General features: G+C 38.7%; 1 protein-coding gene across 2 annotated transcripts in view; it reads left to right on the top strand.

The window, feature by feature from the left end:
* rassf3 (Ras association domain family member 3) overlaps positions 1-15,015 on the top strand; it is a 52,230-nt gene that overhangs the window by 23,879 nt on the left and 13,336 nt on the right. Inside the window, exon 1 of one of the 2 annotated variants that reach the window (XM_053508944.1) lies at positions 5,426-5,883. The exons of the other annotated variant lie outside the window; for it this stretch is intronic. Within the exon in view, the coding sequence (XP_053364919.1) occupies positions 5,761-5,883 (123 nt within the window). The 5' untranslated portion in view covers positions 5,426-5,760. Of the gene's footprint in view, positions 1-5,425; positions 5,884-15,015 lie in introns of those variants that run through there. 2 annotated transcript variants of the gene reach the window in all.

The following is a 15,015-nucleotide window of genomic DNA, read 5'->3' as shown; positions in this document are numbered from 1 at the left end:
AGATGGAACGTGTCCCAGCCATTATTTCTTTTGTGTGGTTCAGTTACCTGCTATTTAGTCTTCAGGGGCTGCCTGGGTCTATTTAGTCTTCAGAGTTTGTGCACAGGAACTGCGATTTCCAACCATGTTTTTTTTATGTTTGGAGAAACTTCGATGGGGGTCTGTATCTTTCTAGGTCACTGTCATTGCTTCCTTTTGCTGATAAATATGTGAGTGCTTTTAAAACGAATGAGGGTGACATGCAGGAAGATTTCACTGGAACGGCAGAGATAATCTTCTGACAGTTTTTGTTGTCTACATAGAGGTTTAATCTATTTATCTTATGATTATATGACTCTTGCTGTCTTGCAGGCTTAAACCTAATTATCAATCATAATTATGTATAAGGGATGTTCAAGTTAAACCAGGACTTTTGATTGCGTAGTTATGAGAGTAAAAAATACCTTAATTTCTCTATATAATCTTGTGCTACACTAATGCACTTATCCTAGGGTTTCACTAGTGCTAGGAGCCCCAGGAACTCCTTTAATGGCCCAAACATGTAGAAATGGCATGGAGTGAGGTCAGGGGTGTGTGGTAATATTACAGGCGTGTCCCTGTAATGTGCAATCGGTGTTAATTAATGATTGTGTGTACATTTCCCACAGACAGATGCGTCTCTTCCCCAAGTTTGTAACAAGTTATCTATCGATTTTCAAGAATCAGACATTCAACGCTCTGAATGTTTACAGAAATGACTGCAGTAGGTTTTGAACCACCTCGACCAGGATCCTCACAGGCTGTTACATCATTCAAATGTTTTACTTCAGCTCAGTGTCTCATCCCCATATTGTGTTTGATGTCATCTGTAAACGTCCTTTGGGTTTTATACCTCCATTCACGAGAAGTTTCATCACAAGATCCCAACTTGTTTGACTTCAACGGCCCTAGTACTTTAATAAAATAAACAATCATTAATATTTACTGTATGACTCTACTGTGAAATTGTGACTTGGAACACTTAGTTGCAATAAGCATTATGGTTGTGTTCAGGAAAAATTAAGTATGATATTAGGGTGATAGGATTTTATTAGGGTGAGCAATAGGATCAGAACCCTGAATATTGTTTATTCTTGAATTACTGAATCCTTATGGTTATTGTTTAACTCTGGGGAAAACTAACTGCTCATTTGAGAAGGATTACTTGATGAACATACCATTTTCTATTATACTTAAATCTCTGTCCCTGTCCGGAATATATAATATTAGTATCAGTGGAAGTGAAGACACGTGCTCTTAATATGATTATAACAAAAATGAGAAAAAAGGATGGAAAATCATTTAATAAATGCGCAACGTGTTTTTCTTATACAAAAAGGGTTCGAATTTCAATTTCATAGAAGAGTAAAGTCCTTGCTGAAATCACTGTGTCCGTGGGCATTTTTTTTTTTTGTAGTGTACTGAGAAACTTAAGTTGGCTTTATGACACATTCTTTAAAACGTACGTAGCCACTGAGTAACCGAAATGTTATATACCATTATTCTGTCTCTTCAGGAAAGGAATGTTGGTAATGTGTAATGAAGGCCATGGATCAAAGCCAATAAGGCTAGTGGCCACAGGACACTCATCTCTCTCTCTCTCTCTCTCTCTCTCTCTCTCTCTCTCTCTCTCTCTCTCTCTCTCTCTCTCTCTCTCTCTCTCTCACACACACACACACACACACACACACACACACACACACACACACACACACACACACACACACACACACACACACACACACACACAGAGACACACACACAGAGACACACACAGACACACAGACACACAGACACACACACACACACACACACACACACACACAGACACACAGACACACAGACACACACACACACACTTTCCCAGATCCTATTGTTTTAGCAGAACTGGTGAAGCGCCTGGGAAATTGTTGGCTGCTGAGTGAGACATCCTTTTCATACACACTCTGTTGACGTTTAAGTTTCTACTTTTCTTTCACTTGAAAAATATTTTATATAAATCAACAGGGCACATTTTAAAATATGTCAATTTTATATTATTTTGTATTTTATATATGTCTTTTTTGGGTAATGTATGTTATGCCACATAGCGTACTCAAAATGGATGGAATGTTAATGATATACAAATCTAAAACTAAAACTCGGCCAGTAAAGTAAAAGTAAAGTAAAAAAGTAAAGTAAAGTACTAAAGTAAAAACTCGGCCAGTTTCGGGTTTGGCTGTTCTCTTTGCTGGGTTATTTTTAGGCCCTATCCATGCTCTTGGGTTTTAAAAAGCCCTGTCCTTTCACAAACCTCCTGAAAGCTGCTTTTTGCGGGGTACGGTTAGTTTTGGTCGTTATCCACTACAGATGTTGCCTGCGTTTGACCCTGTAGTTTCACTGCATAGCTAACAGTAACAGTATTAACAACCAGCTTTAGTATGCTTGTGGGCGGTTACACGCTCATAAATTATTAAACTTAATAATTGAATTATTGAAATCCGTGCTATAACATGGTGTCGGAAAAATACCCAGAAATGATTACTTATTCTAGAAAGTACGGGGCATAATCAGAGTTGAATTACGCATGCATTGTGAGATGTTAATAATTTAATCTTCTCATTAAACAAGGAAATAGCGTTTCCTCATTTATAAATTATTTTAAATTTTGTCATTACATTTCACCTTTGTTTATTGCAAATGCTTTGTGTTTAAAGTAGGTTTGTCTAGATGCATTTGAAAAACCTCAGCTCACACAGGTCTATTCAAAAATGTAGAAATCTGCCAATCTTACCTAGAAAATAAACTGTGCATGACATGCAGTTCTTTTGAACTTTTCCTACATAAATACTAACTTAACCTTTGGACACAAGCCACTGACTCATCAACTGGCAAACAATAAGAAACCAATATGCAATTCAATTTATTTGTATAGAGCTTCTAACCACAGACAGACAGTCACAAAGCAATATCAGTGTTTATTTACTAAATACAAGCAGTTTTTTGTAAAAGTACAGGTATTTAGTTTTTTTGTTGTTTTTTCCCTGCACAATTCATATTTTAAGCATTACTTTTGTACACTTTTTCAATTTTTATTCATTTAGAAGATTTTTGTCACATGTTTTGGTCTTGCACATGAAGCCACTGGTGTTGAGCATTTACAGATTGTGAATCTTTTAAATGGACCTTTTATCAAATGGATCTTTTTGTGAATGGACCAAGAGCAAAGGTACACAGTTCTTTTGGGTTCACATTTTGAGTTCATCTGACAGATGATTTTATTCTCTTTCTGATCTGTTTCAGCTCTGGCCTTAGTCCTTGTTCTGTTCTCTTTATAGTTTTACTGGTGCTCTCAAACATTTACTGCCTTGAATTATGGACCAGCGGTCATGGATGTGTATATTTGTTTTATTTTTCAAGCATCCCAGTGCAATATCATGTGATCTGTCTATGGCGTGCCTAGAGGGCTAAAATACAATGGCAAAAAGTGAAGTAATCCTAAGTGACTTTCTCAATGGGCACAGATCGAATGGCAGGATGTCTTCAGGACCAATTAAAACCCTAAAAAACCCCAGACATCTTCATGACTAATTTTAAGCCTTACACTAGAGTCATCTTTAGCATGTCTTTACGGAGTAATTAGTAGTATCTTAATTGGTGGCTATGACCAAAAGCCCTTTCTACAGATGTCCTGAGGGCTCAATGCATAGGTTAAATCAACTGCAACACGGATTAGAAGTGAAAGTAACTGAGACTCTCCCAGGGAGGTCTTGACTTGATTTTGTCAGAGAGCTCTGCGTTTATTTTGAGTGCTCGCATATGTGCAAAAAAATGTGAAAACACAGTAAATGAACTAGCGATAAATGGTGAAGAAAAGGCTATTGAACAGAGGCATAAAAAGAAAGCCTGAATGTTATTTAGAACCTTTTTAACTAGTGTTGACAGATTGTTCTTTCCTAGATGAATGCTCAAGCTTTGCACCAAATGAGAAAAAAAAAATACTAGCATGAGTACAAGATAAAGTATTTGGTCTAAAGACAATTACTTTCTGCAGTGCAATCCACCCCCATTAATCTTAAAAGATACTATTGTTCATTTACATTGTGACAACTTTCCCCTAGCATGAATAAAAATAGGGGTTCTCACCATGTTCCTGAGAAGTCTGCCATCAGCCACTAACCCCAAAAAATGAGCGGTTAACTCATGGTACTGATTCCAAACCAGACCTAAAATCATCCAGAGAACCACAGGGATAAACATGGTTTGTAATTTGCCATGTGCTGAAGGGGCACTAACTTGCTCATGAAAGATCCTCTCCGTATCACGCCAGGCAGAGACGCCCAGCGGTCAGCTCTCACTTTGTTCATCCGACCAGAAAGGGCAGAAAGCTAATAAACCTGGTTGAGTCTGTCCATTCATTAGTGCTACCCATTCCACAAAGACTGGTCCCAGCATGCTATATCCCACTCACTAGTGATTTATGGGGCGTTTACCGTTAAAGATTATTATAGATCAACCTACAAAATACACTGGTGTTTTCAAGTAGGCCGATCATTCTGCTGCCTTCAGTGACATAAAACAGGTGTTGTTCAGTTCGGAAATGGACCTAGGCCACCTCCTCTGCTGAGAGAGGGTTGTTCCGATTTGACGTAGATAGCCTCTGATAACTACAGACTAACAAACTGAAACCTCATGTTTAGCAGCCTTTTACTCTCATTTTAACCATATACAGTTCGGTACACTGTGAAACGAAATAACATGCCTTCAGGACCAAGGTGCTACATACAACATAAATTAACAAAACTAGCTAAGAACTATGAAAAACACAAGAAGACAACATAAAGTGCACTTGTGGGTGGTGCAAATAAATTGTCTGACACGCTGAACAGTGTTTGGCATTCCTCACCAGGTAAAATCTAATTAATGTTCTTTGATACAGCATGTCCTTAGTATACGTGATGTAACCTTAGTTTAATGATGACACACCTCTCTATAATTACAAAACAAGAGAGTGAGATAATGGTCCATACACCCTGTGTAAGGGCGGCACTGTGACTTGCACTGTGGTTAGCACTGTGGCCACGTATCGCCAGGGTTCGAGTCCTGCCTCGGGTCTGTGTGCATGGAGTTTGCATGGAGTACATGGTTGGTTCCCCCCCAGTCCAAAGACATGCGGATTAGGTTAATTGCCGTTCCCAAATTGCCCATAGTGTGTGTGTGTGTGTTTGTGTGTGTGTGCCCTGCGATGAATTACCACCCTGTTCAGGGTGTATCCCGCCTCGTGCCCTAAATCTCCTGGAATAGAAGATGAAAGAAAGAATGAATAATGGCCCCTACACCCTGTGTAGTGCATTGAGTGTCCAGTAGAGGGCGGTTAGGGACGGAGCCGGTGGGCGTGATCTGTGTGAGTGTGAGAGTTAGCGTGGACACGGACAGAGACAGACGAGCTGGTTAGACAAGTCCTGGGAATAAAACCGGTCGGAAACTCGGTTTAACACATATTTATACAGCTTTAAATAAACAGTTTAGCGTCTTGAGTAGTTTGTGCGCACATGCCAGACAGACCGCTGCGTTTACGGTTTATATTTCTCTCTGTCACTTAATGTTTAACTTGACTGAGACATAATTCATCTCCAGCGCCGTGCTCCGGATTATACCTCCTTACGCCCGGACTGTCATTTTTTATCTGAACTATACGCATTATTTATTTATTATTATTTTTTTAATGTGGCAAACAATTAAAAATTGGACGTTTCTCTTCAAATGACGTGGACTAGCACCATGAGCAGTGGTTACAGCAGTCTGGAAGAAGATTGTGAGGAGTACTTTTTCACCGCAAGAACTTCCTTTTTCAAGAAGCCTTCAGGGAAACTCGCAGATCCAAAGGTTGGACTTTTTAAACACAGACAGAACGCTCTGTGTGTGTGTGTGTGTGTGTGTGTTGTATTGTATTTTTTGACGTAAATCCAAATGATATTTTTTACATTAATCTCGGTGTTATTAGCAGCGCTAGCACATTTAAACTTAGCTAACGCGTCACTCGAACGTTAACGGTTAAAAGTTAATTCTGACTAACTTCCGGTAAAAAAAGTTGGCTTGATATGGGAGTTTATTGTTGTACAAACATGTATCGCACGAATGTGAATAGGCTTAAAACCTTCCCCGTTTAACATATTAATCAGTGTGATTCAGCGTGATTCAGGTGCAGCATGAGTAAAAGAAAAGTGCAGAGAAAAGGAAGTGATGAGACTCTGAGTGTGTGCGCGCGCGCGCGCGTGTCAGGGCTGCAACGGTATACTGGTCAAATACTGTACCGCGATATCCACTCATGAACATTGTACCGCGATATCCACACATGAACATTGTACCGCGATATCCACACATGAACAATGTACCGCGATATCCACTCATGAACATTGTACCGCGATATCCACTCATGAACAATGTACCGCGATATCCACACATGAACAATGTACCGCGATATCCACTCATGAACATTGTACCGCGATATCCACTCATGAACATTGTACCGCGATATCCACTCATGAACATTGTACCGCGATCCAGTAATCACAAAAAAATAACCCCTTAATCAAGAGAAGTCAAGAAGACTTTTATTGTCACTTTAATTACATACAGTTTAGTACACAGTGAAAGGAAACTATGGTGCAACATACAACATAAATGAACAAAACTAGTTAAAGCCCTATTTGGACAGGATTAGTATTATTTGGGGATCTTGTGTGATTTTGAGAATCGACCCGACAAATCTTGGCCAAATCACAGGCATACTGATTCGCTCGGGACTAATGTTGTCATAAGACCTCTGTGTTCAGTGAAATATGGTAGGTCATTCGCAATGGAGTTTTTACTTTATAAGATATCTGACATGGCCGATTCGCATAGGATTATGATTACAGACAACCTCCGCAATTATTACGAATGACTAGAGGTCCCCAGATAATACTAATCTTGTGCAAATAGGAATTAAGACACCTAATTAGCTATGTAGCTAAAATGACAGATTAGCATTATAAATCAACGAAACTAAACAAGAACTACTCAAAAAGACAAGAAGATAACATAAAGTGCACTACTGTGCAAACAGTAAAAAACGTGACACCTATTTTACTGTTATCCTTACAGTAGTGACAGATCATCGACAGGGACGTCATATAAACGTCTGATTGTGCTTTTGTTGACAACTGCATTGTTTGTCGTCTTAACTTCAAGAAAGAAAAGAAAGTTAGTGTAATTTTTTACACTAAATGATTAAAAAGTATTGCATGCCGTTTTTACTATATTAGAAACGTCATCAGTGGGAAGATTTCTGTTGTTGTCTTATAAAAGTTTAAAAGGAGGTGCAGGGGTAGCTCAGTGGTTAAGGCATTGGGCTACGTTTCAGAAGATCCCAGGTTCAAACCCCACAACCACCAAGTTGCCACTGTTGGGCCCTTGAGCAAGGCCCTTAATCCTCAACTGCTCAGATGTGTAATGAGAGAAAAGGGTAAGTCGTTCTGGATAAGAGCGTCTGCCTAAATGTAAAGTTTTTTTGCAGTGCATACACCCATAATACATATATAAAACATTTTTTTTTTCTTCTGCTGTGGGAGTAACCAAAGATCTTTAAACAGAAAAAAAAGACAAAGAGTTCTTAATTTACAAAAATTAGTTAATGAAAAGTAAAAGATGTACGTGGTTAAACGATGATTAAGCACAATTAGACCATTGTTGTGGCCTTTGGATTAGCAAGTAAAACAGGTTGTCATTACAGGACATTACTGAGCTGTATTTCAGTGCAGGTATAGGAAAAGAAATAGTGATGTCATGTTTTCTCTACTTTCTACTGCATCGGCGACTTATAATAACACTTAAATGAAAGTAGTTGATATAGTGAAGATTTCTGTGATGATGTTTACCATTTATGACACTGGACTATAAACCTTTGACATCTTTAACAAATTTTGCTGGTATCAGGGCCAGATATCCTGTTCACTTTAAAAGAGAAAAAGTAAGTGATAACAGGAACTAACCTGGCTATTGTAACTAATTGTACAGTAGTCAAAAAAGTAGTGAATCACTTCTGATGTACTGTACTTTGGAAGTAATTACTTTTGTTTAGCCCTTGTGCCCTGATATCAGGTGTGTTGAACAGAGGCATATAGGTGGCACATCGATCTTCAGTTAATAGAACTCTAAATCTGTGCATCTTGTCCCAGAATTTCTGTAAAAACAAGTGAGGCAGAATGACAAAACAAATATTAATCACCATGTTTGCTCACTACACTGAGTAGATGATAATGGAGAAGTAAAACTTATGTGGGTAAATAGAATTTACAGACATTGTTTCTAGTACAATGTCATTTTGTGTTTCAGACTTATAAAAGAACTGACTCATTGTGTTTGGTTCCAGTCAAACTTCTCATTATATTTGCTGCAATTAATGTATCGACACCCTTTGTTTGGGCCTCGTGCCACCATTGGAACAGTTCTGTTGCTGTCCTTCATTAGTCATAACTTCACAAGAGACCTCCTACTGAGATATGAAACCCACATTACGGCAAGGGACTTAAAAAAATAATAAAATAAAGTTGTAAATTTGGATTACTAACCAGCACCACACAGTGTGATGTGAAAGTGCTCTTAAAGATTTAGGAGTTAATTAGTTAAGGCTAAATGAATTACTTTATGGATCTTTACTTTACATTTTCATTGTTTTTGGATTTTATGATTTAGATAAGTAGATTAGGAAATTAGTTACTTCTCATCAATGCTGTTTTGTTTCAGTGTACTGGATTTACATAGTTCACAATACAGTAAAAAAAAAAGGCTGACATCAGCATTCCCTCATTAACAACTGTACTGCATTCATTAGACAGATTCAAGCTGTATCCTTGTTTCTAGTAAGAGTTCACAGAGTGTGTCCTTGTGCAATTTGAATATGCCCTCCACATGGCCTTTTTCACAGTCGTGTGTTTGTGAAAGGAGAGTTGTGAGAAAGTTGTAGCCTAGCAGCCGTGCATGTAATCGCACCCACACACACTCGTCTAATGTGAGTGGAGAATGTCACAGGGTGGAGAAAAGTTTTTATTCAGAGTTCTTCTCCTCTGCTTCTCCATTCTCAGTGTGTTTTACGAACAGGTATGGTGCGGAGCGTGTTTATCTGGCGTGGCCTGTCTGGAGGACTGTGGTCAGTCAGCTTCATCAGAATTAAAGCAGCTCACTTCCTGTTACTACTTTCGGTCATCTTGCATCAGAAACCATAATTTAATCAACACACATTTCCACACAAGATAATATTAACCTGCTTTATTTATAGTCTGTGTGTTAATTGTGTTTTGTCTGACTTATCCACATTTAGTTTAGTTAGTTTAAAAGGTGTAAGTGGATGTTTTGTCGTTTATGTTCGCTTTATAGAATCTGATCTCCAGTGCTATAAGTGGAATAAAGCACATTAAGATGAGTTTCTACAGGCTGCTTCACACCACTGTGATGTTGATTATTTTTCTGTAGTGGAATGCCCCATCATGTTTTGCTCCTTAGATTACATAGACGATACCCATGATATTGTACCTTAATATCTTGACATTAAACCATAATGTCATGTTGCACTGCTCCTATAGAAAGCCATTTGTATAAGGGAAATATAGAAATGGCTTTATATATTTTTTAAACAAAGCCGTGATGTATGTGTAAGAATAGTGCTACAAAGGTTGTGCTTTCTTTTGTTTTTATTGTCAAAGCTCTTCAGAGTCAGCAGCTGCAGCTGCTTTCCACTAACAGCCTGTGAGAGATGATGGCGCCGAGTCAGCACTGATCGTCTTCCTGTGGCAGATTTTATTTTTATAGTCAGGGGGAAAATGTTGATTGTGCTGTAGAAACCACAAAAAACGAACTTGCACTTCCTGGTTTTCCCAGGTTTCTAGTGTGCCGCAAGCATGAGAGTGATCGGGTTGTCTTATTTTCTGGATATGTTGACAGTCTGATTCCAGCAGCCGTAGCAGCAAAGCATGTTAAAGCTTACCAGTCCAGCCTCCTTCACCCTCCTCCACTAAACAAACCCTCACACTTCATGTTGTGGCTATACTCCATGTACCGATTGTGGTGAAATCGAATCAGTAGCTGCTCAGAGTGGCCTGAATTAAATACAGTTGTCTGCTCGAACAGCTGCGTGCAGCAGCTATAATCTCATCACGATCTGCTCACGTCTCTCTCCTCTCCTTTTAGACCAACTGCTATCGGGGGTGGATTCTTTCAACCGTAGACTTTGCCCTTCTCTACTCCTATCTCTGATGGTGAACATGTACAAGCAGTCACAAGGCAACTCCCGCTGCTTTACGCATTACGTCACTGTCCTCCGGCCATCATGAGGTCAGCCAATGAGCGCGCACAATAGCACGTCTGCACAAAGCATCAGACGAATGTTGAACTTTGACACCTGGCTTTAGAGCTGCTCCTGCGTAAGGGTTTCTGATCCATTGTGTAGCAGATCCGGAATGTTTTCCAGGTTTATCCTGTACTCTATTCCAGTATTGCGGCAGCCAACACACATTTGCCGCTATGGGCGTGGTCTGAGTCGAATAGCTTATTGCGTTACTCACAAAATGGATCAGACTCTTTAGACATAGTAGTGTTGATGCAATTTTTGAAACCTTTATGACTTTTAATTTCTTAAACAATGACGCTTCAATTAATTCCATCCAATTTGTACTGTGTGATATGTGATATTTGTCACATTTAGACAATAACGCTTTATTTAATTTGATTAAAGCTGACTTTATATGTGTGATATTTCTGTCACAGACAAATACCACACATTTATAAAAGAATTTATGGATTATGTGTCATGAGGCGATATTTGAAGTCTTAGAATGCATAATGTGACAGGCTCACTTGTTGCCCTGACAACCAAAGATAACCAACAACAAAGTTCTTGCATTCGGAAATGTTTAACTCTCTCAAGCAATAATATCTCCTACATAATAGCACGGCATAGGCTGATCCGGAGCTCATAAGACAGCTAGAGATAAACAAAACATGCTCATAAAATATCCTGATTAAACTAAAACTCGCATAACACAATGTTTGTTTATGCTCCCTGTTTTCTGCAGAAACTCAGACTGATGTATTAATCTTTGGTGGTTTAGTGAGATTATTTTCTAGGGTGACAAGCAAAGTCTTATAAGACTGTAGTAATTACACAGTTTAACACTGAGTAGTGGTGAATCATGCAGGAGTATCACAAAGCTGTATCTCCGCGAGAGATCATTGGTAGCATGTGTACGTCTACAACACTTGGTGCCCTAAAATGGAATAAAATTAGAATAAGTGCCCAATCAGGATAAAAATGCAACATATACAGCAAACACTACAACTGGACCAGTCTGTCCCGATCCAAGTGAGGTGGTGGTGTATTAGATTAAATTAATCTAATATTAGATTAAATACTAACCATTTAAATTCTTGGTCTGATTGTTTCACTCTTGTTCGATGGAACGCATATCAAAAACACACCTATAAACACCAACTTTATTAAATCAGCGTCCACATAACGTTAGATTGAAGTCTCTAATCAAAATGATTTTAGTCATATCAGAGAAATACTGTTCATGTAAATGACTTCACAGTTCCACACAAGCACGAGTACTCGTAGTTGATCATGTGTTATACTATATTTTTAAACCAGCAATATTTCACTTTTATGAAGAACCCAGAGTATTTGTGGAATTTGCTTCTTATCACTGAGTTAAATGTATTTTTTTGGAAAGTTGACTGGAAACCTGTAAATGTCAGTCAGACTAAACTGGAAAGATGAAACAAACATGTAGCTCGACCACACCCTTTAGAACTCTGTGAGAAGACTACAGCAGTTACTTCTTGTAAGCACAATTAAAGTATTTGAAATAAAGTTATTTTTAAGCACTACCTTCATAAGACCAGCTATGGCATGCTTGCAGAGCTTTTTTAAATATTTGGTTTTAATTTGTCTGTTCACTTCTTTGTCTCTAACGGCAGCATAAATTTAAAGCATAATGTTTAAACAAAAACCTCTGAAACACCCAGATGCTCTCTGGGTGGAGCTGAATAAACTCAGATGCTGCTGTGTTATCCATGTCGTGTAAATCCACATCCTCTTTTATTAGTTCTGTTTTACAGGTCTGTGACAGTACAGAAAGTGCTTCCCCTTACATGTTTTTATTTATTTATTATAAAACTAATTTGCCATTCAGCAGTCAAATAGTTCAGGAGTCTAGTTTAACAATACCTTAAAGAAAGTTTTTTTATTTATTTATAAATTTTTTCGCATTCTGATCAAATCTAAACAACCAGGTCATTAGGATTGTATCATGCTTGAATTTTCCTGTGATGAAGGTCATAACCCTGCTCTCTCCGCTAAAGAGCAGATTGCACGTTAACATGAATGGCTTTCCGAGCAGTTGTGTGCGTCATGGAGCAGGTGAGCCGTGTGATGATGCGCCAGGTGTGTAAAATTACATCCATGAATCAACAAATCATAAACAATGTTTATACCACTGGTGGGATTTTATGCCTTTAGAAATATTAAAACCATGTAAATCTTGGTTTAGAACAAGAATAAGAAGAGGTTTTTAACTGTCCATCCACTGATGTTTAAGCTATGTGGACATGCATCCTTCTAGTGCTCTCATACTGTGGTCTCACTCAAGCATTGTGTAGCATCTGGACACAGTTTTCGAAGCTGGGATCTAATTACTGTCATCAGGTGAAACCTCCATGGGTGAAGTGTAGCCCGCAGTCCGTGTCTCAACAAGCCTTTTGAGGCTGCCGAGTGAGATGAGAGAAGATAGCTGCAGAAGTGAGACCAGATGAAGTTTCAGCACGCAAAAAGGTCAAATGTACAGCAACACGTCTGTCCTGCGCATTCACAAGTGACAAGTAAATCCTACTGCTTGTAGTTTATTTCAAATGAATATGGAACGACCTCTACGACCTCATATGGGCATGCACAGTCCAGATTATTTGTAGAAGCAAGTAGTAGACAAAAATGCAAATTCTTTTATCCTTAAGTATAAAAACAATTCATTAATGGTTACCTGGTAGGTTTTGTTATAACTTCACTGGCAGTTTAGCAAAGCAAGCTAATTCACAAGTAGAACCAACAGTTAATTAAACTTGCTTTAGTGTCTGCATGCAAATTTAATGAATGGTTTGTTGACCTCATCAGATCGGAGTCACTTTTGTATGGGGTCCTATCTGATACGAGGTCATATGACCTGAATGAGACCGTCGAGATACTTTTTTCCCACGACGTGTGCATGGGGCGCTCGCATCGGCATCAGCAGCTCGTGGATTTTATAGCAGTGCTAGCAATAGATGCTTAAACAGCAAAAAGCAAGGCATCTTTCTTTCTTTCCTCTTCTGGACCACAACAAATAGAGCCATCTAACTGCTTGCCAGCCTAAAATCGCATCCGTTGTTTGAAATGAATGAAAAAAAAAAACCTGAATTGACCGTTGCAGGTTGTGATGTGAACACAGCTTTAGAGTGGGCTCGGGTATATTAATGATGCAACCCTTTACACTTAATATTGTGACATTTTTCTTTTAACTGGAAAAAGTATAACTCATCAAACAGTTCTCTATAGTTGACTTTTACTACAATGTCTCTTTGTGTCTCGTGACCTCCTGACCTGTCCAAAGCTCATGACTAGTCAGTATTGCCACAGAAATGGAATTATTTTTAACGACTGCTCTCTCATGACTTGTGAAGTTTGGATATGCAGCGCCAACAGACTCTGCATTTAGTTTGGTTAAGTCTTATCATTTCCTCTTTTTGAAAGCTTGAAAGCAGGACCTGTAATCTCATGCAGTGTTGCCAGTGCTCCCAGTATCCACTGAAGATAGGAAAAACCTGAAAATATAAACATGATTGCCATCGCGTATTGAGTACACATTCAGTTTTTTTTTTATGTTTACATCTCGCTTCTGTGTCCAGATGGCCATGGTAAAAAAGTGTAGACCGTATAGAGGCACATGGCCTTGATATCTGATATCTGTGTGGGAGAGTGTGTATTTTTTGTTGCAACACCTGGTGTGTCTGATAGCAGGCTTGTTCATTCCACCCTTAGAGGATGACCTCATCACTTTACATCACACTAGATGTGAGTATCCAGGTAGCTTGAATGTCCAACCGAACAAAGAGCTCTCTCTTACACTTCATATCTCGTCAGCTCTATCTCCTCCAAATGTTGTGTACAAACGCATCTGGCACAAGCTTAGAAAACATTTTATCATTTTGAATATCGGTAACCATCTTTAATGCTTTGTGTTGTTTGTTTCTCTGTTTATTTGTTTTTTCTTGCTGGTTTTCCTCAGTCTTCTCTAAGCATGAAAGGGGTCCTCGGTGGTTAATTATTGTCCTGGTTACTGGTGTGCAGAATGGGCATTTTGTTAACGATACACAAATAAGACTGTTGTTAATCCTAGGTTGCACTTGTCAAGAAAGAATGCTGACTCTAGTCGTCAGCTCAACTTTTTGCTAAAGGTCTTTTTAGTTTATTATTAACTCTTTATTCAGAGAACCGACATACATGCTAACTGTTTACCCTTTTAACAGTTTCACACCGTGTTCTGTAATCACTTCCATAAATCCTGTTCTTTAAATGTTGCGCATGGTGTTGTGTGAAAACGGATTTCAGCTCGACTCATTCTGACTCATGAGTAAAAACCTTGACGTGTACAAATTTTGTGAGATTCTGTTTAGTTGATCCTTAACCCAGGTGGGTGTGTCCCAAGTAGATTGTTATTGTATTATTATATCATGGTGCTTCAAATCTATGGAAACTATTGGAAGGACTGGATTCAGCTTTGCTTTCGCCTAGTCCTGCTCCTGTCTAGTTTAACTTCCCTCCGGACTAATCAGGTTATTTTCTTTTACGCTTTCAGTGCCATGTTGAGTGTTGTGGTGCCTCTGTCACAGTTGATAGCTTCATAAGATTAATCACTTTATCAAAAATGTAATTTCCTCTGATAAAAGGAC

This window comes from Clarias gariepinus, chromosome 12 (genome assembly GCF_024256425.1).
Source record: "Clarias gariepinus isolate MV-2021 ecotype Netherlands chromosome 12, CGAR_prim_01v2, whole genome shotgun sequence".
Classification (NCBI taxonomy): Eukaryota; Metazoa; Chordata; class Actinopteri; order Siluriformes; family Clariidae; genus Clarias; species Clarias gariepinus.
This window is presented reverse-complemented; position numbering and strand designations above follow the sequence as displayed.